Genomic DNA, 25,954 nt, shown 5'->3' on the forward strand with positions numbered 1-25,954 from the left:
GCACAATTTGTGCTGGATATTTATTTATTTATTTATTTATTTATTTATTTATTTATTTATTTATTTATTTAATGCAATTTATATGCCGCCCTATCTCCGAGGACTCAGGACGGCTCACAACAGTAAAAATGCATAATTCCTTCCTCATTAAAAGCGATATAAAATTAAAGTTCCGATTTAAAACAATTTAAAATTCATTAACACCCCCCTCCCCCAATCAGTCCAGGCTGCGGAACAACCAGGTCTTCAAATCGCGGCGGAATGAGTGAAGGTCAGGGGCCATTCGGAGCTCCAAAGGAAGTTGGTTCCAAAGGGTGGGAGCGCCCACAGAGAAAGCTCTCCCCCTGGAGGTCGCCAGCCGACATTGTCTGGCCGATGGCACCCTGAGGAGGCCCTGTCTGTGGGAACGCACCGGGCGATTGGGGATTGTTGCTGGCTGCAGGGGATCCGACAAATATCCTGGGCCTAGGCCATGAAGGGCTTTGTAGGTGATAACCAGCACCTTGAACCTCACCCGAAGGGCAACCTGTAACTAATGTAAGTCGTGCAGGAGGGGTGTAACATGGGAGTGTCAGGACACTCCCATTACAACCCGCGCATTAATGCATTAATGCATTTGTGAAACCTGAAAAGTTTTGTAATGGTTTAGGTTTAGGTTTAGGTTTATTTGGATTTATATACCGCCCTTCTCCCAAAGGACTCAGGGCGGTGAACAGCCAAAGATAAAACACATACAATATAAAATTTAAAAAACAATTTAAAACATATTAAACAAATTTGGCCCATACTAATTAAAACACCCCTTTTTTAAAAGCAAATTAAAATTAAAATTAAAAAGAGTTAGGCCAGCCCAGCTTGTTGGAATAAAAAATGTTGAGGGCACGGTGGAAAGTGCGTAAATCTGGGATCCTCCGTATCTCCGGGGGGAGCTTGTTCCAAAGGGCAGGTGCCCCCACAGAGAAAGCTCTCCCCCTGGGGGCCGCCGGTTGACACTGTTTGACCGACGGCACCCTGAGGAGCCCCTCTCTGTGGGAGCGTACTGGCCGGTGAGAGGCTACCGGTGGCAGAAGGCGGTCTCGTAGGTACCCAGGTCCTAAGCCATAGTGGTGAAGGTGATGATTACTAAGGGGATAATGCGATCGCTTAGTGGTTAAGATGCTCAGCTTGTCATCTGGAAAGCCTGCAGCACTGGATCGAGATCTGAGCGCTGCATAACGGAGTGAGCTCCCATTATTTGTCTCAGCTCCTGCCAACCTAGCAGTTCGAAAGCATGCAAATGTGAGTAGATAAATAGGTAGTGCTTTAGCAGGAAGGTTACTGCATTCCACATTTTCATACTGCTCACATGATGATGGAAACATCTCAGAAAATGCAGGCTCCCTCGGCTAAGCATCGGAGATGAGTATCACTCCCTTGAGTCAGGGGAAACCTTTAAACTGCTAAATGCCCAAATATATTTCCTCAATCACATTGGAACACTTGAGCACTTCCCATCTGACCAGGAAGGCATTTAAATAAAAAATGGGAGTAAATATCCTGGGATTCCTATAAAAACATTGAGATCACATGTATGATTTGATTGTTTTCAAGAACACCTTTGGTGCAATGGAATATTAAAAAGAATATTTTAAAACAAAGATGCATTTTCTTGTTTTGGGTTTTCATTTACTTTATCCTTTAAAGGATATTCTGACATTAAACTTAAGACCCTTCTTAGTGGGAAGGATTGGTTTCCAATGAAAGTTTCATCTTATATATTCAACTAACCTTTTATTGACTGACAATTTTATTTCTATCAACGGATGTTGCTATTCAAGGACATGGGTATAAAGAGGTAATCCTTCATGTAACCAAATGGAATTTGATAGAAGGCTTTGTATTTTAAACATAGCTCTGCTGGAATTTTTCTTAATGGCTCTAAGGATTAAATTCTACTTCTTGCCATATATCTTGCAGCAAGCTCTGTATTTCAGCAGATAGAATAAAGTTCAGTTCAAGACCTTATTTGACATTCACACAACCATAACTCTCCGTAAAACTCTTGTTAAATTTTCTGCTGACACTGCATTGTGCTAGGCCAAGAAGGGGTGAGTGAGTAGGGGGAACCACTAAGCCTAACTCATGAGCAGGTGCTCCAGGATTTCATTCACCAGTTGGACCACTAATTATACATTGCCAACAAAAGGACAAAGCTTTGCATAAAATATATGTGTGCTAATTTACATACGTGATACGTCTTTTGAGAGAACAATTATAAGTGAAGCAAAAAACCACCCAGAGTTGCTGTATTAGTGAGAAGGGGGCATAGAAATTTAATAAATAAATATACATCTGACACAGTTGTAGGGGAACATTGTGACTAGGCTTTTTATGTGTTTGTTCAATCTGGTCCCCAGTGGTAGCTTTAGATGATGAGCAATATTAAGATTAGCTGATTTGCCTCAGATCCTAAAAGTGCAAGAAAAGTGATGCTGACTGACACCTTGAAAAGGTATTGTAGAGCAAAGAAAACCAATGAAAAGGTCAACTGAAATAATTAAGGAACTGAAGTAATTCCCCTGTAAGTTTCTCCTCTTAAAACATATGGCACTAATATAATATAGTGGAAATAATCTCTTTAGGATTATTCTGGCCGTTATCATTATTATATTTCTTTCACTGTAATGCTCACTTAATGAAGTTTGCTTGGAATAAAGATTTTGGCAGGATCAGTTTAAAAGCTATGAATGTAGTGTATCTTTTTCCATTTTTCATAATGATGTTAAATATATACAAATGTATGCCTTTAGAAATCCAAGTTAAAGTTTTACTTTGCATACCTTTTTTCTTGCTTTTTTGTAATTCTTCACTTCTACCCTTTTAGAATCTTTTCTATACTATTTATGTTTCTATGGTTTTTAAAATCTTTGTAAAATCTTCTTTTAACTAAAATTATTTTTTTTAAAAAAAATATAAGTTATCAACATTTTTAGATTTGGGGATTGAAGAATGTTTTCCAGCCTGATTGTTTTTTAACTTCATTTCTATTATAAAGTTTGTTTTTCAGTTTTTCATGTTACTGCATGAACATACTATAATATAGCAGTATTTTAATGTTAATATGGTACTAAAAATTAAGCACAGGGAATCCATTTGCAAATTGGTAATCATTTTTATAATATTGATTCCATACATTTAACTCATCTATATCCATGGATGGGGGAATTTTTTTTCACTTTTTTTCAGTTACTTTTTTCTACCAATCTGTCTGGTTTTCTCCTCAAATTTGAATTTTCTAAATTATTTGAATCAAATTTACATTTATTTTTGGTTAACTGTTAGGATTTTTTTTCTTTTTAATCCTGATATTTTTTAAAGGCTCCATTTTGGCTGTAATGCTGGCAGCAGTTATCACCTAAGCATAGTGTGTTTATATTATATGAAAATATGAAAATGGCTTAATTTTGGTTGTCAAACATTATCTCTCTACAAATGGAAATTATGTTTATCATGTTGTGTTTATCTGTACACCTAAATATTATTTGCTATTTATATGTCTGTATATTTTTATTGCAGTTTACTCTTCACAAAAATAAAACTGGAATTAATACATAAAGGACCGGAAGAGGCTTTAGTGACCTGTAGACATATGTTGCATCAGTGGCAGATGTTCTATAATGTTTCGCAGCAAAGGTAGGCTTTTCTTTAAATTGAAACTGGATTTCCTTTAAATGGAGATGCAGAAAGGGTTGTCTGGGTATGGGAGTTCATAAGCCTAGTGTAGTTTCATACCCAACATTTCATGAACAGCTGCAAAATGTGAGCCATATTGAATCAAGCCACTGCTTGCTAATCTAGCATTCTGTGTAACACAGTGGTCAGCCAGAACATGCAAGGAGTTTACAAGCAAGGACAGAGGGCAATAGTATTCTACTATCACTCCTCAGTGACTGATATGTAAGGAATGCTGTGATTCAGGAGACAATATTCAACTATTAGGAACAGTAACCACTGATGAGCCTATAATCCATGGAATTGTTTATTTAAAGAGACTTAAATTGGTCTCTAGTCTAAACTTTGCAAAATATTTCCTTTCACTGATCCTGAATCATTCCTCTTTTAGTTTCAATGGCTGAATTTTAACATTATGACAGGAGGAGACAAACTTCTCTCTCTCCATATTTTCATAAGTTATTACGTTTCTCCATACAGTCATTATTGTATTGACTTTAAAGCACATTCAACCAATTTTGGGGATATAATGTAGGAGCTCTTCACATCCTTCATCAGTGTTTCGATTCTGAATGATTCTATGTCATCAACAGGCTTGTGTATATTATCATTCACCCCTTGAACAAATTAAAAAGTAGAGATTCCACTGCTTCAAAAAGTCTAGGCAAGCCAGCATTTGTTTGTAATTGTGTGTGTGAAGTACTAGTCCAGGGGTCCCCAAACTTGGCAGCTTTAAGACTTGTTGCCCTCCCAGAATTCTCCAGCCAGCATAGCTGGCTGGAGAATTCTGGAAGTTGAAGTCCACAAGTCTTAAAGCTGCCAAGTTTGAAGATCTCTGTACTAGTCCATCATGCGAGAGTATCACACCTTTAATCTATAATACAATTACTGTAGGAGATCAGACATAAATAGTGATTCCATTAACAGTAGTGACATCATTATGGAAATGAGTCAATATTGACTGTAACAAGGAATAGATTCCAGAAACAAGATCATCTTAGCAGCCTTAAATGTTTTCAAGAAACCAAGCTGATTGTCTTCAGAGTGACTTTGCCGCTGGCTTGCAGCCCAATCACAGCTTCCTGAAGGGATGGAGATTATTTTAGTGACCACAACCTAATTAAGAAGAGGGAGAGTTTCCTATACTACCCATTCCCGGTTCTATTGTCAATCAGTATAGTATCTGCTCAAAAACCAGGTCAGCTTGATTTAACATACCAAGGAATGGGAGCGGAATGAGCCCTAGTTACTCAGTAAAGAGATGGACTTGCAGTAGAATAGCAGCTGGGAAGGAAGGGAGGAAGTGCTTCATACTGACTATCTAGCTGTCCTGATGACAAAAAGTTTAGCCATTCCCTTGGTCCATATGTGAAGCAGTCACAAGTGCGTCTGGTGCAATATTCTCAAAGACCTGAAGCTATCTCTACCACCAAATGATCAAAAAAGAATTTTTCCCGAAAGATTTAAAAAAACATTTTCTTTAGGCCTAAACTGGCAACATATATGTGGGCCAACTGGCTAGGAGACATTAAAGTGGGTTATTAGCTTATCTAAACATTTTCAAAGCTACCTTACAAGGCACTAATAATCACCTATGAAACTCGAGATGGCATAGGCCAGGCTACTTGTGGGACTATCTTTCTTTCATTGTTTCTTGGCCACCCACCAGATTTAGTAGAGAAGACATGCTCTGGGCCCCTTCTTTCAAACAATGCCACCTTGTTGGAGCTTGGAGTTGTGCTTTCTCGGTAGCAGCACCTGCCCTACAGAACAGCATTCTCCTAGAGCAGAGGTCTTCAAACTTGGCACCTTTAAGACTTGTGGACGTCAACTCCCAGAATTCTCCAGCCAGCATAGAGTTGAAGTGCACAAGTCTTAAACCTGCCAAGTTTGAAGACCTCTGTCCTAGAGATTTGGGATGGTCCCAGCCCCATTAGCCTTTTTGTAAGGAAGAATTCATCATTGAAGATCCACCTCTTTCTTTAGGCATTTGGGTCAGGTGGTTTGATGGCTCTGCTATTGTTCCTATGCACCTTTCTTCCCCCCTCCTCTTATAAGTGGTGGTATTGTTTACCTAGGATTATATATTGTGAGTTTTTCTGCATTTTTAATCCTTGTAAGTGGTGCAGATGCACAGATGAGTAGCTATATAAATCATATAAATAAGTAAATTCCTGAGTAAGAACAGCAATTCAATTATAAAAAATATTCTTCTTAAAGAATGTATGTTGTTCTTGTTATTGAATAGAAGTGGAAGAAGCCATTTGGGCCATCAAGTGCAATGCCCTATTGCACGAAGGAATCCAAATTAAAGCATCCTTATTGTCTAGCTTCCATTGGAAGACATCCAAGAAAGGATGTCTGCCCCCTGTCTAGATAATGTATTCAACTGTCCAGCTGCTTTTTAAATAATGATTAATCAGAATCTGCTTTCCTGCCATTTAACTCCATTATTCCATCTCCTATACTTAGAATGAGAAGAAAAAGAAGGTTGTATGTCTGCACTGCACCCACTTACATACTTGTAAATCCTGGAGTGGATTTACAAGCATTTTAGTAGGTCTAGGATCCCTGCCTAAATCTAAATATAGGTGGCTGAGTAAGAGACCTGAAATTTGTAGAAACCATTAAGCATCCACAAACAAGCATTGAAAGATATGTCACTTTAGATCACTTGGAAATGTGAAGGAAGGCAATATCATATAACCAGCCAAGTCTCTAAGAACCAGACCTTGGGAAATAACCATCATGGTTACCAAGCCTTGTTTGGAGAATAGCAGGATCCAAGGGATCATCCCCTCTCCCCGCTTCCTTTCAGAGCGAAGACAGGACTGACTTTCCAATGCTGCTCCATTCCAGAGATAAACCTGAAAATTTAATGCAGGTTGCCATTTAGAATTCATTACAGCTTAGCAGGATTGCAGATCAAGGCAAATGGACAGACCAGAACTAAATCTGAAGTCACTCCCAGCTGCCAGGCATATTCCATGGAGAGCAGAATCAGATCCTTACACTCAGGGGAAGAGAGGGGAGGGGGAGGGAAGAAATCCCTTCTCTTTTACCCCTGGCTGTGCTGTAGCTAGACAGAGATGCCAGGACACTTACACAAGCCCACAGAACATCTCCAACATTTTTTTTTCCTGGCAAAATGCCACCAACTGGTATACTAGCAGAGCTTGCTTGTTGTTCTCTTTCATTGATGTTGTTCCTGTCAAAGAATGATAAAGTGCAATACATCTACTTGGAGACAAGGGTTCCTATTTAATACCATACAACAATGACATTCTTAATTGATTATTTACTGATCTTGAGTAGCAGTGAATAAAAATGGAATACACTACATATTAGCATTCACTCATGCCCTTGTGATGACAGGAGCTTTTCCTATGTGGTAGCTCTGCAGGGTGGATTATGGGACTTGAAATCTAATACATTATTCATTGGTAGTATTAATTGATTGATTTTATTTCTGTACCTGGAGTGGGTTCATAACAAGTGATAACAGTAATCTTAAATCAAACCATCCCAATAAACCAGCCATGCTTAAAAATGATGAATACTAAAACTAAATACAGTTTAGCAAAATACAGGCAATCTAATAGACCATCTGGCCCTAGAATCATGGTTATTTTACATATGCCTGGGTTAATAGGGATTGTTTTTTGAAAGAAGACAGATGGGGCAGGTTAACAAACTGGATTACAGTCATGTACTCAAACTTTGTGTTGAATGTTACTGACACACAAGCTTTAGCTAACATTGTCATATATATCATAATTACGGTGTTAATGTAATTAAAAACTATTTAATTTGGAGGCTCAATTCAAGGAGCACATTTTGATATTAAAACCCTAAATGACCTTCTTTTAGATAATCTTAGGCAGTATCTCTTCCTGCCACTATACACACACAAACACATATATTTAAGAATGACTCATATATGCTCAGATCTATGTCTAGCTACACTTCAATGGAAAGTATATTGTAAATGGCCTTTCCCACTTCTCCTTCTAGAAACTAATATTAAGATCCTTTAATGGGATTCAGATTTAGGTATATTTAAGGCTGGACCTATTGAAATCAATGTCACTCATATTAAATTAAGGCCAATTGTTTTCAGTGGAAATACTCAAAGCATTACAGAGTTTGTGGGTCCAACCTGCTGGATCTGTTGATGTGATGCTTTTTAAAGTCTTGTTTGATTTTTTTGTATTCTCAATTATGATATTGCATTATAGTATGTTTGTATGTGGTGGGTTTCTACCGCTTCGCCCCAGTTTGGGCGAACTGGTAGCGGGCGGCAGCTACCGGCCCGAACGTCATCACGAACGCTCTGCACCTGTGCGCACGCATGCACTCACAGTTCCGAACCGGTAGCGAAGGTAAGTGAAACCCACTACTGGTTAGTATGTATGTGTTTAAAAATCTTACTAAAATGACTATGATTAGTATTAGAGTTATTCTTTCTCTTACCTTCACTGAGTTGTTGCTGGAAAAAATGGGTAAGAGAGGGAAGAAAAGAAGTGAATGCTGTCCCAAGCCCTTTGATTTAAAAAAGGATACAGATTCAATAAATAAACATTGTGAATCAGTGCAAACATACCAACTTAATTCTTAAAATATCTCCTAGGATTTTATTTATTAATAGCAGAAGCAGTATCCCAGGTTTTTCCCCCTTTAGTTATATAAACAAGCCTTAATTTCTGAGCAGAAAATGCGTTTCCATTCCAGGAATGGCTGCTCTTTTTGCTGCTGTCAAAGGCTGTATGCAGCACTACTTAGCTGGTGGAAAAATACTGTGGGTAATTTCCAGTTTAGTTGCCACCCAGCCCCCTTGCAATGAGTGCTTATATCCATTTAGAGCAAGAAGACACACTGCTTAGTTCAGCTATCAAAAATATAACTTGATGTTTATTTATTAAACATCACCAAATATAAACATGATTGGATGGCAACAGGGGACAAAAGGCAGCCAAAAAGCAGAGAGAGGAGGCAGGGAGATAGGGGGGGGGGGGAGAGAGAGAGAGAGAAGGAGAGAGAAAAAGATGAATGAAAGGTAACAGATAAAAAGCACAGGGGGCTTAATAACCACAAATTACATTATCTATATCCTTATAACAAAAGGACACAACTTGTCAGAGACATAGGAAACAATACTGTGGGTAATTAGCTTGAACTGTACAGAGAAAATAGTCTTTGGTTATTCCAGCCTTAGTTCTTTTATGTACATAAGAGCAGCACAATAGAGATGGAAAGTAGGACATCAGGTGACCCATTCTCTATTCTGCACCATGAACAGATCGATTCGGTGCATGAGAATGATCAGGGTGCCCACTCACAAGGCATCTCAGGGCAGCTGACAGGGGTTAGAATATCATGTACAAAGAAAAATGATAAAATATAATAAAAACATTCTGTGCCAGAGACCACACACAACCCATAGTTAGTTATAAGCCACTGAACCAGTGATGACAAGTATAATTTTGACTTCAGTCAGCTTTCCTCATTACGATGGAGAAGAACACAATTCTCTACACTAGGAAGAGATCACACTTTCCCTACTTCACAGGTAACAAAGAAGCAAACCGTTGGATTTTCAGCAACAGAAGCCACACTTTGCTAAAACATGTCAAATTAATCCAAGTGCATTGATCACCACTGACATCATCATCCTGCCTTGGCAGTTTGCTTTATCGAAATTTTCACACAGTATGGCTTGTGACACAACAATCTTCTGTCTTTTTGACAGAAATCCCTGCTGCCTGAGTAATTTTGACCACGACTATATCATATGCACCCACATTTCACCTTTCAAGGTTGATAGATGCTCATTTTCTAGGACTGATTATTGCTGTTGTTTACATTTCTCCCATCTTTCTGCAGAAGCACTTCCTCTTCCTTTGTTTCCCCACAACAACTCTGTATGGTAGGTGGGACTGAGATAAAATAATTGGCCCCAAATCACCCACTGAATCTTCGTGGTTAAACATTGGCTAGAACCTCCCAAGTTTTAGTCAAAGCCCTCAACTACTACGGCGTTCTGGCTCTAGCATATACCCTGTCTTTTAGGTAAGTGATAATTAACTTGTTTATCCTGTTGTTCTTTTCCAGTGATTCAGAGAAAGCAAACAGTTTAACTGAGACAGTACCAGCCAAGAAGAATAATAATGTGTATCTTACTCTACCTGATGCCCATGATAATGATTCTGGTAAGAGAAACAAAGAGATTAACGGATGGCCTAAATCCAGTGTGAACGATCACATATAAATAGACTTTGTTTTTTTAATTCAATGCATTCTTCCATACAAACCTCTTCTTCCCTACTAATATATTATGAGGAATACATTTATTTCAATATTTTATTATGTTACCCTACTCATGATGGCAACACTTTTGTGGATATAATCATCTGAAAATAGGTCAATGTTAGGTCAATGTTCCCCAATTTGACACATTATGTTGAATTATGTATCTCATAACCAAAAGCCAATATATGTGCTGTGTGTTGTATCAGTTTGCATATGATGGCTTTATACTGTTTCTATTGCCATAGGCAATATGCCACGGAGTCACTTAATAAATACTTATTTCCTGAGTGTGAGATTTTTATAGGCATCTGTTTGTCTGTTACTAGACTTAATTCTGGATTAGGAAAATCTAATCTATCAGAATTCTTTCTGTGTTCTCAACAATGTTCCCAGGAACATTGTTGAAATAAAATATAGCTACACCACGGATTTATGGAATATTGTCTTTTTCACCCATGTCACCCAGGAATAAAGAAATTGCAATTCAGTATTATTAAAGGCCACATCTGTCTATTTTATAATGTCTCATAAATGCTGAACCAGTTAAAATGGCTGGCTGACTTGCAGACATAGCAGGAATGGGCAATTAAATTACAGAAGTGTGTCAGACAGATTCTCTCTACATAATCAACCTTGAAGCTTACCTTCAAGACATGATAATCACATCCATAAATTCAACCCCATATTCATATAGACCAAACAACAGTTACTAAATAAACTGTTGAATAAAATCTTATTTTTGATGGACCTCTGATCAAGAAATTATGCAAATAAATATGCACATGCTCAGAGATGTAGCTGTTTGCAAAGAGGGCTGACATCAGTTTAACGAAGATCTGAGAGGTCAACGTCAACCCAAAAGTAGTACTTTAAATTCAACTGATTGTTGCCGTTTGTGAATTTGACACATTTTCAATAAAGAGGTTAGTGAGAATAAAGAGTGTAGAGTGAAATTCAGGGAAGCAAGGAAATTGTGTATATCATGGCTTCTGCGATTAATCTCAGGGTTTCCAAGTTCCAGTGCAATGGTAGAAAACTTTGAGGTTCAGATTGACTCTTCTTGATCTTTCATTATTCTTCAGAATGATTAAAAATGGAGAAAATTATTTCAAGGATTCCTTTTCTAGGGTTCTTGTGTCCAGATATTCAATGCCATAAAGAATTCTTAATTTCCCCCCCTCAAGGCCATTTTCAGGAGACTGGAGCCTACAGGAGAAAGACTGCTCTTTCCTAGAAGGCAAGACTGATGGGATTTATTCTTAAAAAACAGGTTGCAGTTTTGTTTTGCCTTTGCATTCTTAATTTTTCCTGATGACTCCATCTTTCCAGTTAACTGAGGTTATTATTGCAAAATTGAGATAATGTTGCACAGAAAGATTATAAGAGTTGTGAAGTCAGGAAAGAAATCTATAAATTCAAGTAAATGCCAACTGAGCAAATGATTCTTGGTATAGTTATGGTACTGAATGTTCTATTTGAATATATTTGATTTCAGATCGACAACTTGCCTTTTGATCAAATAGTTTTTCAAGTCTATTTACAACAAACTGACAGAAGAAAGCCAATTGGAAGATAGAAAAAAAGCCAAGCCTTGATGTGTTTCTTAGAAATGAGCTAGCTACTTGAAAGCTTAGGGTCATAAATTCTGCAATAAGCCAGAGGGGAATTCATGTGCATTCATGAAATGTGCTTTCATGTTGCCCTGAGTATAGTTGTACTGAGATATGATTAGGCTCTTCTTATCCAGGCCAGGCAGAATGTGCTTTGCAGCAACCAGGAAGTTTAGGGAGAAACGGGAAAATGAAGACCTTGGCATTCCCTAGACCCTCTGGCCCCCTTTTTTGTTTTCTGGGATATTTTTTCACAATTGTAGGCATAAGACACAATTTGTCCAATATTAAACCAATATTCCTCATGTAATGGATGACTTACCACTATCTGATGATGATGATGTCATGTTTCAGCTTATTTCATATTTGATAGAACAATTTTCTCTCTCTCTCTCTCTCTCTTTTTTTTTTTTTTTTGCTTAGTAGGAAGGCTGTGTAAACAAGAATTTGAGTTTCAAGGGATGCTTAGTGGACTTAGATTTCAGTAGCTACTTGTTATATGACGAAAACATATCTGTGTTTGAAGAGTAGTTCAAATGAGTAGATTGAACTACTAAGATTCTAAGATTCTACCTAACTACCGTAAAAGAAATGGTAGCTCACAAGTTCACAAAATCTAAATTCCTCTCAGAATGTGGCACAGAGCAATACAATCTATGTTCTTAAAAACCTGCATAGTATGTATGTGTTTATTTGTTTGTTTATAAAATTTATTGGCTGCCTATCTTACCACAGGGTAACTCTGGGTGGCTTACAATCATAAAAGATTAGATGGATGGTTATCTAGATAGTGATAGATAGACGATAGATAGATTTGTGGGGGGAGAGAGAGAGAGATTAATTAGATAAAGGAAGGCAGGGAGGGAAGTGGGTGCAGGGTCGGGGGAGAAGTGGGATATATTGATAATCAGCCACCTCCACTGTGATGCTCCCCCATTGGTCTTTATGTTCTTACGGAAGGTCAGGAGGGTTGGGGCCAACCTCATAAGGGGGCAAGGTGTTACAGAGGAGAGATGTAGTGGCAGAGAAAGGCCCTATTCCTGGGCCCCCTAACTGGAATAAATTGGATCAACGGGACTCACAGCATGCCTCCTTTGCTGGCACGGGTGGGATGGGCCAATCCCAGTGGGATGAGATGGTCCCTCAAGTCACCTGGACCTATGCCATGAAGAGCTTTAAAGGAGATCATCAACACTTTGAAATCCATGTGGAAGCAGACTGGCAGCCAATGCAGCTCATGGAGCAGTGTGTTAAATGGACCTTTCTTCAGAACCCAAGAACTACCATGCCACTGCACTCTGTACCAGCTACAGCTTTTGAATGCTCTTCAAGGGTAGCCCCATTTAGAATTCATTACAATAGTTCAACCATGAGATGACTTGGGCCTGAATGCACTTAGAAGTCCATAAGTGCAGGGGTTTCTGATCCAGAAAAGGCAGCAACTGGCACACAACCCAAAGTTATGCAAAGGCTCTCCTAGCAGCAATTGCCACCTGCTCTTCAGGCAGGAGTTGTGAGTCCAGGAGAACCCCCAAGTTGCAAACCAGGTCTCTCAGGAGTAGTCCCACCCTATCCAGAGTCAAAGATAACAAAGTCCTGAATCTCGGAGCCCCATGCACCCAAAATTATTCGGTCTTGCCAGGTTTCAGTTGAAGCCTGTGGTCCTCCACCACCACCCCTTTCAGGTCCCTGGGCACAAAGAGAGGGCAGCAACAGCATCACTTGGGTCACCAGGAGTAAAAAAAAAATAAAAAAAAATAAAAACTTGGGCATCATCAGCATACTGCAGATACCTAACCCAAAGTGATAGATGATCTTGCCCCATGACTTCATGTAGATGTTAAAAAGGAGTGGAGGGAGTACTGAGCCCTGTGGCATGTCACAAGATAGCGGATCTCTCACCCCTACTAACACCAGTTGGGACCAGTTTTGAAAAAAGGAGCCAAACCAGCGCAAAATTGTGCTACCACCCAGCCCAGCCCCTGGTAGACTACCCACATTTTCCAGTCCAGTCCTCATTGGCAGTGGCTTTCTAAGCTTCTGGGCATAGTTCCTTTTCTTATGTTTGCAGTCCTAAAATTCTAAAAATTGCACCTGGGGCTGTTCATACCTACAGAATGTGCAACCGCTTCCTGATATATGAACTATAGTTTAAATTATAAAGTCACAAACTCCTAGCCTTTACAATTGCAAAATTAGGGTTTAATGTACAGTATGAGGAAAATATCTGCTGTATAACATACCGCAACCTCAGAATTCAATTTAACAGGTGCCAGCGTTGGAATGCTTGTGAAGATTTTAAAAAATACAATTCAGAGTACACCTAGCAGAAGAATTTTTTTGGGGTAATGCTGCTTCATTGTTGATTTGGAAGTACATAAGGGCATAAACAATGCCCTGCAGGAGAACTGAACTCTGTTCTTGCAATGAAGAATCATCTGCACAAGGAAGTCCACTAGTTTCCCAGGAGATGGCCTTCAGACACAGTCGTACTACCATCAAGGCTAATAATGATTTCCAGGAATAAGAAACTGCTATAGACTTTTCATTAAATACCATCATTTGAATTATATAGTTAACCTCAAAAGCTTGATTATGTTTATGTATGTATGTATGTATCAATCGGGGTGAAATGCTCCCGGATTGGACCGGATCACATGATCCGGTAGCGATTTTTTCCTGTGGTTCGGCGATCCGGTAGTGATCGCCGCCCAGGTGTCATTACTGTTTTTTTTACCTCCTGCACATGCGCAGAAGTTTTTGTGCATGCGCAGAAGGTTTTGCGCATGCACAGAAGGTTTTGCACATGTGCAGAAGGTATGCGCGCACACATGACGCACACACGCAAGTGAGCAAGCATATGCGGTGCGTGCACTTCCGAACCGGTAAGGAAGGTAAATAGATTTCACCCCTGGTACAGTATGTATGTATTTATCTATTAGCCTATAGGCCATATCAACATACAGGTTCAAACACGTATTACCAATAAAATTCTAAACAAACAATTTAAAATGAGAGTAGGGTAAAATATGATAGTTATAGGATAAAATACAATAATTTAATACATAATTTGTAAAATAGAATAAAATGACATAAAATTATATTTCTGTATCACCCCTTCAATCTACCCCAATCAGGCCCACATATGCCGATCTCAGTCGGACCATTTTAATCATAAATTGTGCTGTATTAAATGTGGTTTTTTGATTCTGGCCACACATGAGGTACGGTATGTTGTTTTAATATGGGCCTCCCACTGGGCCATACGTTTAATATGTGAATCAAGGTACTTATCTCTCACCCCCGTATATAAACAGCAATCGAATAATATATGAGTCAGATCTTCTGCCTCTTCTTCCAGGCTCCCAGCGAGCATCTTCCATTGCAGCATCACGACTGGAACAGGCCATGTCAGAGATAACTATGCAGAGTTCTGCCTCAAAGCACGGGCCTATTCAGCTGTGGACAACTCTTGAGCAGATCTGGTTGCAGGCTGGTAAGTTGTTTTCATGTGATATTCATTCTAAGATTCTGACAATCATCTTGGCATAAATACTGTGGTTGCAAAGTATCTTCCACAGATTTATATTAGCAGGTAGGCAATGTTGGAAGAGCTGCAATCTTGCATTACAATTTTCTGGAAGTCCACAGGAAGCCATCTGATAGCTGGATAACTTCATATTTTCGGGGGGGGGTGGGGTTGGGGGGGGGTTATGAATAGAAATAAAATTATAGGGGGAAACTTCTTAGAGGAAATCCACCTCTATCTGGTGGCTTGGGAATGTTCAAAGGTAGAAATGAGAATGGTTTTCAAAGTTTAATTTTGGGGAGGAAATCACAAAAAAATCATAATTACGGAAATTTGGTCATTTTTCAGTCAAAATTTGGAAGAATTCTAGGAAGATAGGATATTGGAGATTACATACAAACTTTAGATCATCCATCTATGTTATCTTATCTGAGGACCACATTGCCACTATCAGAAGACAAGATTGGCCCTTAATTCCACGTGTCCCTAAATGTTTGGTGAGAAGTCAAACACAGAATAAGTGCATTAAACTTACAAGAGGCTTAATTCATTTATATTTATTTCATTTTTAAAAAAGGAGGTGAGCCTGAACATCGCATAGCAGAAAATTTCCATTTTTTGAGATCTTTGGAAATGTTGATAATATCAAACATGTCTGTAAGTTGCCTATCTCTTCTGACAGAATTTATTATTATTATTGATTAAATTTTTATACCGCCCATCTCCCCTGTAAGGTGACTGTAGAGTTGCAGTTTAAATAATAAGTCCTATGAAGAAAGGCTGAACGAATTAAGTGTATCCATATATTTAATTCTTAAAATATATTTCTACATTGCATTCGTATTAAAATATCACAAAGTAATGTACACAACATGCAACTAAAAAGGAAAAATCTGTCAAAACATAAACAAAATTACAATAAATCATAGAGCATATAAAAGTTGTAGATGCACTAGTAATCATCTAGAGAAGAGACTACTGAATGGGAGATTAAGCTTTCATCAAATACTTATAGTACTGTCATGCAAATAGTGAGAAATATTGTTCTCTGCCTATGCAGACAGCAGAATTAGACCAACAGAACTGAAGTTGCAGAAGAAGAGACTTCAACTGACATTAAGAGAAACTGTCCAATGTACCAAGCCAATTTCTAGAGGGTAGCGAGCTGTCCCTCTTCAGTTCTCTGTTTCAACTGTTCTAGTACTGAATTTCTTGTACCGGTACTGAGCAAAAAGTTAAACTTTAGTTCTTTTCAATGTATGATTTTGTGGCTTTCCATTCCAGGGTAGCTTTATTTATACATGCATATTTATTACATTTACATATACTTAATATACCTATACCAAGACAATGTACATACTAGACATCTGCAACTTAAACTAATTATCATAATAAAAAAGGCTAAAAGGTTACAAATATTTACTGATAAATATCAGAAAACAGGGAATTGTTTTGCAGAAATATGAACAATTAGAGAGTGTAAAATATTTAGCATTTTACTGAGATTTTTTTTATTATTATTGGCTGCTGCTTGTACCCTGTAGTAGTTGTTGTAACCTGCATTTTGTATAGTAAGGTGGCACTTATTCTTTTGTAGGTTTTTTTTCTCCTGACTGTGATGCGTCTCTCTGCTTGCCATTGGCAGTCATCTTAACTAAACTCAAGCTTTATCAAATATGGCCATTCCACAGAAAACTTGCTGAAGTAATCGGCTAAATGCCCCAGTTCCAGACTTTACCAGGTGGATGATCATACTATGTTCCACAGCACAAATGCAAAGAGATGGTTAAAATAGCTAATCCTTCTCTCTCTCTTCATTGACAAAACAGAACAAATCATTTCCATCCCCCAGCAGCAAATTAAAAATTATCTTTTAAAGAAATATTGAAATGAATGCACCACCAATGTGCAGTGCTGCTGGATTCCAGAATAGCACAAGACAGTGAGCTAATAGAAAACATATGTTTTGCTGTGTTATATATACAGTAATCTTGTAATACATTCATTTCCTTCCTCTAATACATTTTCAGTGTTTCAGTTGTGATAGACAGTTTCCATAGAAATCTGATTTTAAATCTGAGGGGAAAAGGTTGAGGTAGAATCTCTCAACATATTTATACTGTAAGATCAAGGACTTAAATCCTTGCTTGCCTCTCCAACAACATTGGTGCCATTTTTCTGGGAAAAATCAAAGTATATTGGCCAACATCACTTTCCTGAATTTTATGCTGATCTTCCACCTACCAAATAGTTATACTTGTCCCTATTAGCTTTTGCTGTGACCAGAGAACAAGGAAACAGTCCCAGAATATTGTTTCTGTTCTTACTACCAGAGGCAAGTGAGGTTTCTCACCAGTGGATACAGTAGGGAGGCAGGCTTCAATTCCCAAGGATCAGAGGCTACACAAATTAGACAGATATTTGGTAGATAAAATGTTGCTTCCAGGATTAGAGGCAAATGTAATGCTGAAGGCTGCTTGCTGGACAAAAACAGTCCAAGAGAGTTATCATCTGAATAGTCTGTTCATCTCTAATGATTCAAAACTGAAACATTCAGTGGCTCTTATATCTTATCTTCATAACCTGGAAACACAAAGTCCTTGACAAAACAAATCCTAGACATTTTTTCTTTGCAGAAAGTTCAATCAACAGCTGTACTTTTTTTCAGGTTAAAAAGGCCTGAACTAGCAATAAGGGGAACTTTGATCCCAGATGGTTCATCTGCACTTTAAAAAGCCATTTGATTTCTCAGGACAGAAATCCAATTGTTTCCGCCTGAGTAGTGACAAGAAGAATGATTCTTGACACTGCTTTCAAATGCACTCAGAGCTCCAGATCAGTGTTTTACATAAACCAACTCTAAGCTTCTTTCCATTGTATATCAGCAGCAAATTGATATGGTTCATCAACAATAAACTGCCAGAAGTAATACTGTTCAAAAAATAACTGCAGATCTGTTCTGCAGAGGACAGGCCATCCATGAAGCACTTGCTGTCATTCTCAGAACCCAGTGGTAAAATAGCAATGAAATATTTTTTCCTATCTTCCTAACTAAAGAGGGACTTGAATTCATTGTCTCATGCTTTCTGGCTTGTGCCTTAACCATTAGACCAAAGTTATTGCTAGACCTGCCCCAATCAGGTCCCTTGGGAAAGAAAGACCCTTGACTCCATTTGGGTGAAGTGATAAGGTCTTTTACCAAAGATTGCTGGCTGCAGTAAAGTCAGGCTAGAACTAAATTTCCCATGTGAAAAGTTAGAAATTTTTCCACTCATCCCAGCCCTCCCTCCATGACCAATTCATCTTTAGATTACAAAGAGCCACATAGGTGTTTTGAGAAATCCTGAGATATGCTTCTCTGGTCTTCCTCAACCTATCATTCCCCCTCCCTAATTCCCATCACATCCCCATACATGATTATTGCCCATTTGTCCTCCCCCCATGCCCCCTCCCTCCTGGCCTTTGGTGGCAGGATGCCAGCGAGGCACCAAGCCAAAGATGGCAGACCTGACATTTATCCAATTTCTTGGGTTCACAAAAGATATTAACCTAAACAGACAAGGAAGTTTTGCAAGCATGCTAGGCCAAAATGTGGGTGACCAGTTTGATTCAGTGTGTTATGCAATAATAACTTCTGACCCAGATTAGACAATTTAACCTAGTTTGTCATATAAACCCAACTTTTTTTAGTAAAAAAGAATTAATAGCCAGCCTGTATTTGTGGATTTATTTGGAAATTCAGGAAACTACTGCACTGTTCTCCAATTCAGTTACTATAAATTCTGAGATAGGGATTACAATCAATAGATCTAATAAATCTACATCTCAGCTGAGTCCTTATGTCTCCAGTCTGGAGGAAGGGTGAGGAAGAGGGAGAGGAGGATGGATTTCTCATCCAACAAGCAGAGCTGCAAGGAATTTAAAGGAACAACTCCATTTCTTGCAACTGTGCACTGCTGAATAGCCCCAAATGATGCCATTTGCGTCATTGAATGAAGATAATGGAGAACCCAAAACCTTGGGAGTCTGGCTAATGGCATAAAAACTGTTAACTTCATATTTGTTTGTTAACTTTAAGAGATGTCTGACCAAGTATCATTGGAAACAGGATGGCCATCTAATTTATCTGTAGTTGAGTGAACAGGGATCACAAAAATGTAGAGATGGATCTTAAAAATATTCTAATCAAATCCCTGATCAGTGCAGGATTAAAGCATTTTAGACAAATGACTACCTCTGTTTAAAGACTTCAGTGAAAGGGGACGTATCTCTTTGTGAGATAACCTATTCCACTGGTTAACTGTTCTTGTCATCTGAAATTCTTCCTCATATTTAACTTCACTGTAGTTTCAATCCACTGCTTCTGTGTCTGCTCTCCAGGGCAACAGCGAACAAGTCCAATCCTCGCTCCTTTTGCTCTGTGAAGACAACTATCACATTTCCCTGAGATCTTCTCTTCCACAAGATAAGCATCCCAATTCCTATAACCGTTCCTCATAAGATTTGATTTCCAGTTCTCTCATCATCTCTAAACCTGTTCTACTTTTTCATTGTTCTTCTTAGGTGGCAGGTAAATCCTATGCTGCTTGGTGTGGGATGTTGTATAGGTAGTCCTCAACTTATAACACTTCATTTAGTGACCGTTCAAAGTTACAATGGCACTGAAAAAAGGGACTTATGACTCTTTTTCACAGTTATGAACTTTCCAACTTCCCCATTATCATGTGATCAGATTGCTTGGCAACTGGTTCATGTTTATGACCATTGCTGTGTCCTAAGATCATGTGATCATTTTTTGTGACTTTCTGACAAAGTCAATGGGGAAGCCAGATTCATTTAACAACCAGGTTAACTTATCAACTGCAATGATGCACTTAACAGCTGAGGCAAGAAAGGTCGTAAAATGGAGCAAAATTCACATAGCAAATGTCTCATTTAACAAATTTTGGGCTCAATTTTGGTTGTAAATTGAGGACTACCTGTACCTATTCTGTTCCATGTTGAGATCTTCATTAAGGCATGAAAAACCTATAACCCTTCAAAAGCCATTAGGCTATAATTTTCATCAACCTTACCACCATAGTCAATAGTGAAGCATAAGGGAAGTTGCATTTTCTCAATCTTAGCAACTTTAAGATGTGGGAGACTTCAACTCCCAGAATTCCCCAGCCGGTAAACTTAAAATTGTTGAGGTTGAGAACCGCTGGTCTAATCTACCAAGCTTTCCTCTTATGGCTGTAGGATTGTAAAATTAAAGTATTCTGTGGATCACAACCCTTCATAGATAGATAATTCTAATTTAAGATCATTATATAGGGAATTGCAAATATGAGCACAAAGATTTTATGACAAAAATTGTTTTCCTCTTTCTCCTCCTCCTTCCCATCCTCTTTTATAGGTTTATTTACAAAGCTGTTATATGAGTAGCTTCGCTTCCCACTCATTTCCTATCTAAAGTAAGATTTGGCATATGTATATTTTTTTAAAAAAAGAAAAAGATCAACTTTTGTTCAAATATTTCTATACAAAGTAAAGATTTACAGCCTATTTCAAACAATCCTTCAATCTCCCAGTTTGATTTCTGTAGCCCTCTGTAAATTAGTTCGATAGATTAATTGTGTTTCTGGTTTACCAGTAAGCAAAATAAATGACTAATAGAAGCATAAAATTTAGTTTCTTGGAAGTACGTATTTATTGTCAATTTAATCTGCTTTTTGAGCCCATTTTTTTTATTTGTTGGCAAGTGTCAACAAAGTTTCTTCAAAGTTTCTTCTCAACAATCAGCCACCATTTTTTTTGTTGTGCTGCTAGAAAAATTCTGCCTTTATCAAGGCATTTTATTTATTTTCCATAGAATAAGCAATAGGATGGAAATTGGCTTTTCAACTTTTTAAAAAATTGTAACCTAAATTAAACCACCCACATGCATCATCCTCTGCTGATTTTCAGTCCACCCTTTGAATAAATAATTCTCACTGTTAAAATCTTCCTCGCTGCCATGAATATATTTTATTGTTCTCGTTTACATACATTTCATCTTGTTACATTTTTTTTGTTTTTTAATTGTGGCAATGCAAATGGTACATTTATGAGCCCACACAGATTCACAGCAGCTGAAAAAATCCAGTAAAAGTGCTATTCAGTGCTCACATTTTCAAATTGCTTATGTCTCCAGCCCATTTCATTTCTTCTCCTCCTCCTCCCCCTCCCCCTCCCTTTAATAGATAAAATTATATTGTTGGTTGCTAACAGATAGTTGAATATGATAAAATCCTTATGCAATATTCCTCCTGTTACCCTCATTTAGTTCCCAATTCAGCAGGTTATTTTAATGCATTTGACTAGCTTTTTACGCCTGTGAATAAAGTCCACCGATTGTGTGTTCAGCACTTCACCAGATATTTCAATATCTCTCTAAAGAAGTCTGTCCCTCCCCCTCCCCAATTTTACCCAGGCCTTTAAAAGATGGCATTTCAGATAAAGCCTTCAGCATTAAGTATGGGCAACTTTGTTTATAGCCTATGGCATTCTCCCCCACAAGTCTGTTTTGCCTTATTTCCATCATCATCATCTTCATTTAACGTCCCCATAATCCCTTGCGGAGTGGAGTCTGGATGGAGCTAGCAGAGTGTTTTAACGGCCGGATGTCCTTCCTGTCACCAATGTGGAGTTTTGTTCAGATATATTTTCAGTGTGCCCAGAGAGAGAAATAATTGCCTCTACCTAGGATCGAACTCACAGCCTCCTGATTGTGAGGCGAGAGCTCCACCTCTAGGCCACTGCACATCTCCTGTTCTGCCTTATTTCCATATAAAAGAAATTTTATTTTTAAAATTCAATTTGGTATCCAAATATGTTTCTTAATTTTTTAAAAGAATGTAAAAGCCTTCAGTAAGCTGTTTTCTTTGGATATGTACAGTATTTTGGCCAAGAGACACATTTGAAAAGCAAGGCTTTGTCACAAAATGGCTGACATAAAGATCTCACTATTCACAAAGTATCTGCTTACCAAAAGATCAATTAGAAAGTTCGCTCTATGCTATTTCTTCTACCTCCCGAAGATCTTATTGATACCCCAGGGTTTTTCTTTTCTTTTACAAAACAGAAAGATTGAAGTGTGTTTTTTGTTTTCTAAATATACATTTGAGGTTTATGAAGAGTTTACCATCATTGTGAGACTTAAAGCTAGCACAGTAAGCAAAATCAAGACAGACATAAAATCCAAGGATGCCAAAATAAATGGTGCCTACAGGCATTGTCAGCAGTTTGCAGCCAGGGCAGATTCTCAACAATAAGGAACTGCAAATAAAACCCTTCTGTGAGGTGAGTTCAAATCCTGATGATTCAATAAACACATCCACTGAAATAATCTGTAATAAAAGAAAAAGAGAAGGTGGAGGAGGAGGAGGAGAAGGAGACAATTAGGTAAAGGTCATATAAGGGGGGTGGGGCATGGCAAACATCTTAGTCTCAGAAAGATGCCTTCCTAATTTCTTGGGTATAAAGGCAAAAGGGGAGATGTCTATTTTGAGACTCGCAAGACTGATGCCACCTTTCAAGGTAATCCAGATAAGAAGCACCAGCCATGAGTACTAACCCTACTTTTATTGTTAGATTACAGTAACAATATCAGACCTTTACATCCATGAACTGTTCTCAGCAAGAAGACTGAATTAGTTTGCTGTTATCTTCTGGAATTATTCAAAACTTCTCAATCTGCTATCCCAGTCGTAACCAAGTTTGACCCGTTTAGCTTTTCAATCACCACTGTTAATCTGGGAGATGTCTGTTAAATTGAATAATATAAAAGAACAAAATCTGCAGTGCCCCTGCTTAGCATTGACCAAGAGGTGCCTGTCATTAGTCTCAGAGCCCAGATCAACTTTTTGATGTTTATTCTCTAGAATTGGAAGTTTAGAAAATCTTCCCACATAGTGCTTCATTCTTTTAAGAGGCATTTGCGGAGTAAAGATAGGAAGGGAGGCAAATGGTGAAAATAGTATCGTTCTAAAGCAATACAAGCAACACCCCTTTTGAATGAGTGTTTTATTTATTTCAGTATTAAATTTTTATTTATTAAATGTATTTTGGGCAAGGGGCACATTTTGATAAAAGCCCAGGTCCTGCAGATGCCTCTATCTTTTTATATACTTAAAAATAGCTGTATGTCTTCAGATTGTGCTGAAAAAGAGAAAGGATAGAAAGTCTTACGGTTTTAATAATTTCTTCCACTGGCGATATTTATAATGTGCCTTCCTTGTAAATATTGCCGGTGTTTTTGACAGAATTTAATAATACCCAAAGAGGCTGGTTTGTGTAGACATCACACTGCTGAAAAAAAGTCAAGGAATTAAAACTGAAAATGAGGTCATGCTGGCATTATTTGCAAATACTGTACAATTTTTAAGAACACAATGGATTTTAAAATTAACAGGTCTTCGTAAAGGCAGCCAGGGTTTGAGAATTATTTCATAGTGTTCTTTTTACCCACTTGGCAACAGGATTCCTCCTCATTAGCCGCAGACACCCTGCATGTTAAAGGAATGTGTTGTTATACAATTGCAGCACACAGCCAACTGCTTTACCAGTAGGTCAGATTGTTCATCTAGTTCTAGTTCTGTCCAGGCTGACCAAAGGAGGCTGTCCTGGAAGAAAATATATTCCTTATCCTATATTATCTGATCCTTTTATACATACATATACATATGCGTATACATATACATATACATATACATATACATATACATATACATATACATATACATATACATATACATATACTGAACTAGAAGCTTTCTCCAAACAAAGCATGTCCTCTCCCGTTGTCTTTTTCCTCTGAGAAATGAGAGCTCCAACCACATTTCATTCTTTTCAATTTTTCCCCAACTCTCAGGAGTGTGAATAACAGGATCTTCAGGTTGTTTTCCTGAGGCCACCTGAGAAGGCGCCAAAACAGGTCCTCATTTGCAGGAAGAAATTCTCCTCACCCACAGATACTGTTGTCTTCAATGTTGTTCATGGGAGGTCAAATAATATAAAAATAGTGAAAATGTCTTAGCTTTAGGGGCACCCAAGAATCCAAAGAATACTGAACGGAGATGTTATTTGCCTTTATCAGAGCCAAATAAGCTCATTAGAAAAAGCTCAGGATCTTTATTTTTTAAGATCTTTGAGATTAAATTGAATTGCCTTGCACTTTAATAACAAAAAAGAATTATGTCAAAAGCTAATGTAACTGCATTCTAGAACTGATGCATTTGGAAACAACATTAAGAGGTCCAGAAATATTGGGACATCGACACAATTCTAACATCTTTGGCTCTATACACCACCACAATGGAGTTGGAATGAAACAAACACAATGTGCTTTAACTGCAGACTGTCAGCTTTAATTTGAGGGTATGTACATCCAACTCAGGTGAACCGTGTAGGACTTACAGCAGTTTCCATATGTTCCCCCCACTTGTTAAGGGACCAAAGGTAATGGGACAATTGGCTTCTCAGCTGTTCCATGGCCAGGTGTGTGATATTCCCTCATTACCCCAATTACAATGTGCAGATAAAAGGCCCAGAGTTCATTTCAAGTGTGCTATTTGCATTTGGAATCTGTTGCTGTCAACTCTCAAGATGAGATCCAAAGAGCTGTCACTATCAGTGAAGCAAGCCATCATTAGGCTGAAGAAACAAAACAAACCCATCAGAGAGATAGCAAGAACATTAGGCTTGGCCAAAACAACTATTTGGAACATTCTCAAAAAGAAGGAACACTCTTTGGTGAGCTCAGCAACACCAAAAGACCCAGGAGATCACGGAAAACAACTGTGGTGGATGACCGAAGAATTCTTTCCCTGGTGAAGAAAACACCCTTCACAACAGTTGGCCAGATCAAGAACACTCTCCAGGAGGTAGGTGTATGTGTGTCAAAGTCAACAATCAAAAGAAGACTTCACCAGAGTGAATACAGAGGGTTCACCACAAGATGTAAACCATTGGTGAGCCTCAAAAACAGGAAGGCCAGATTAGAGTTTGCCAAACAACATCTAAAAAAGCCTTCACAGTTCTGGAACAAGATCCTATGGACAGATGAGACCAAGATCAACTTGTACCAGAGTGATGGGAAGAGAAGAGTATGGAGAAGGAAAGGGACTGTTTATGATCCTAAGCATACCACCTCATCAGTGAAGCATGGTAGTGGTAGGCTCATGGCATGGGCATGTATGGCTGCCAATGGAACTGGTTCTCTTGTATTTATTGATGATGTGACTGCTGACAAAAGCAACAGGATGAATTATGAAGTGTTTCGGGCAATGTTATCTGCTCACATTCAGCCAAATGCTGCAGAACTCATTGGACGGCGCTTCACAGTGCAGATGGACAGTGACCCAAAGCATATTGCAAAAGCAACTGAAGAGTTTTTGAAGGGACAGAAGTGGAATGTTATGCAATGGCCAAGTCAGTCACCTGACCTGAATCCCATTGAACATGCATTTCACTTGCTGAAGACAAAACTGAAGGGAAAATGCCCCAAGAACAAGCAGGAACTGAAGACAGTTGCAGTAGAGGCCTGGCAGAGTATCACCAGGGATGAAACCCAGCGTCTGGTGATGTCTATGCGTTCCAGACTTCAGGCTGTGATTGACTGCAAAGGATTTGCAACCAAGTATTAAGAAGGGAAAGTTTGATTTATGGTTATTATTCTGTCCCATTACCTTTGGTCCCTTAACAAGTGGGAGGCACATATGCAAACTGCTGTAAGTCCTACACCGTTCACCTGAGTTGGATGTACATACCCTCA

At 38.4% G+C, this 25,954-nt stretch overlaps 1 protein-coding gene across 2 annotated transcripts in view; it reads left to right on the forward strand.

The window, feature by feature from the left end:
* TTC7A (tetratricopeptide repeat domain 7A) overlaps positions 1–25,954 on the forward strand; it is a 177,810-nt gene that overhangs the window by 104,474 nt on the left and 47,382 nt on the right. Inside the window, exons 16-19 of one of the 2 annotated variants that reach the window (XM_034427623.3) lie at positions 3,556–3,672; positions 9,823–9,920; positions 14,992–15,126; positions 19,540–20,656. In XM_034427623.3, coding sequence (XP_034283514.1) covers positions 3,556–3,672; positions 9,823–9,920; positions 14,992–15,126; positions 19,540–19,583 — 394 coding nt within the window. In that variant the 3' untranslated portion in view covers positions 19,584–20,656. Of the gene's footprint in view, positions 1–3,555; positions 3,673–9,822; positions 9,921–14,991; positions 15,127–19,539; positions 20,657–25,954 lie in introns of those variants that run through there. The other variant, XM_034427621.3, reaches the window with a different exon arrangement.

This window comes from Pantherophis guttatus, chromosome 1, assembly GCF_059756535.1.
Source record: "Pantherophis guttatus breed Tessera chromosome 1, ASM5975653v1, whole genome shotgun sequence".
Lineage (NCBI taxonomy): Eukaryota > Metazoa > Chordata > Lepidosauria > Squamata > Colubridae > Pantherophis > Pantherophis guttatus.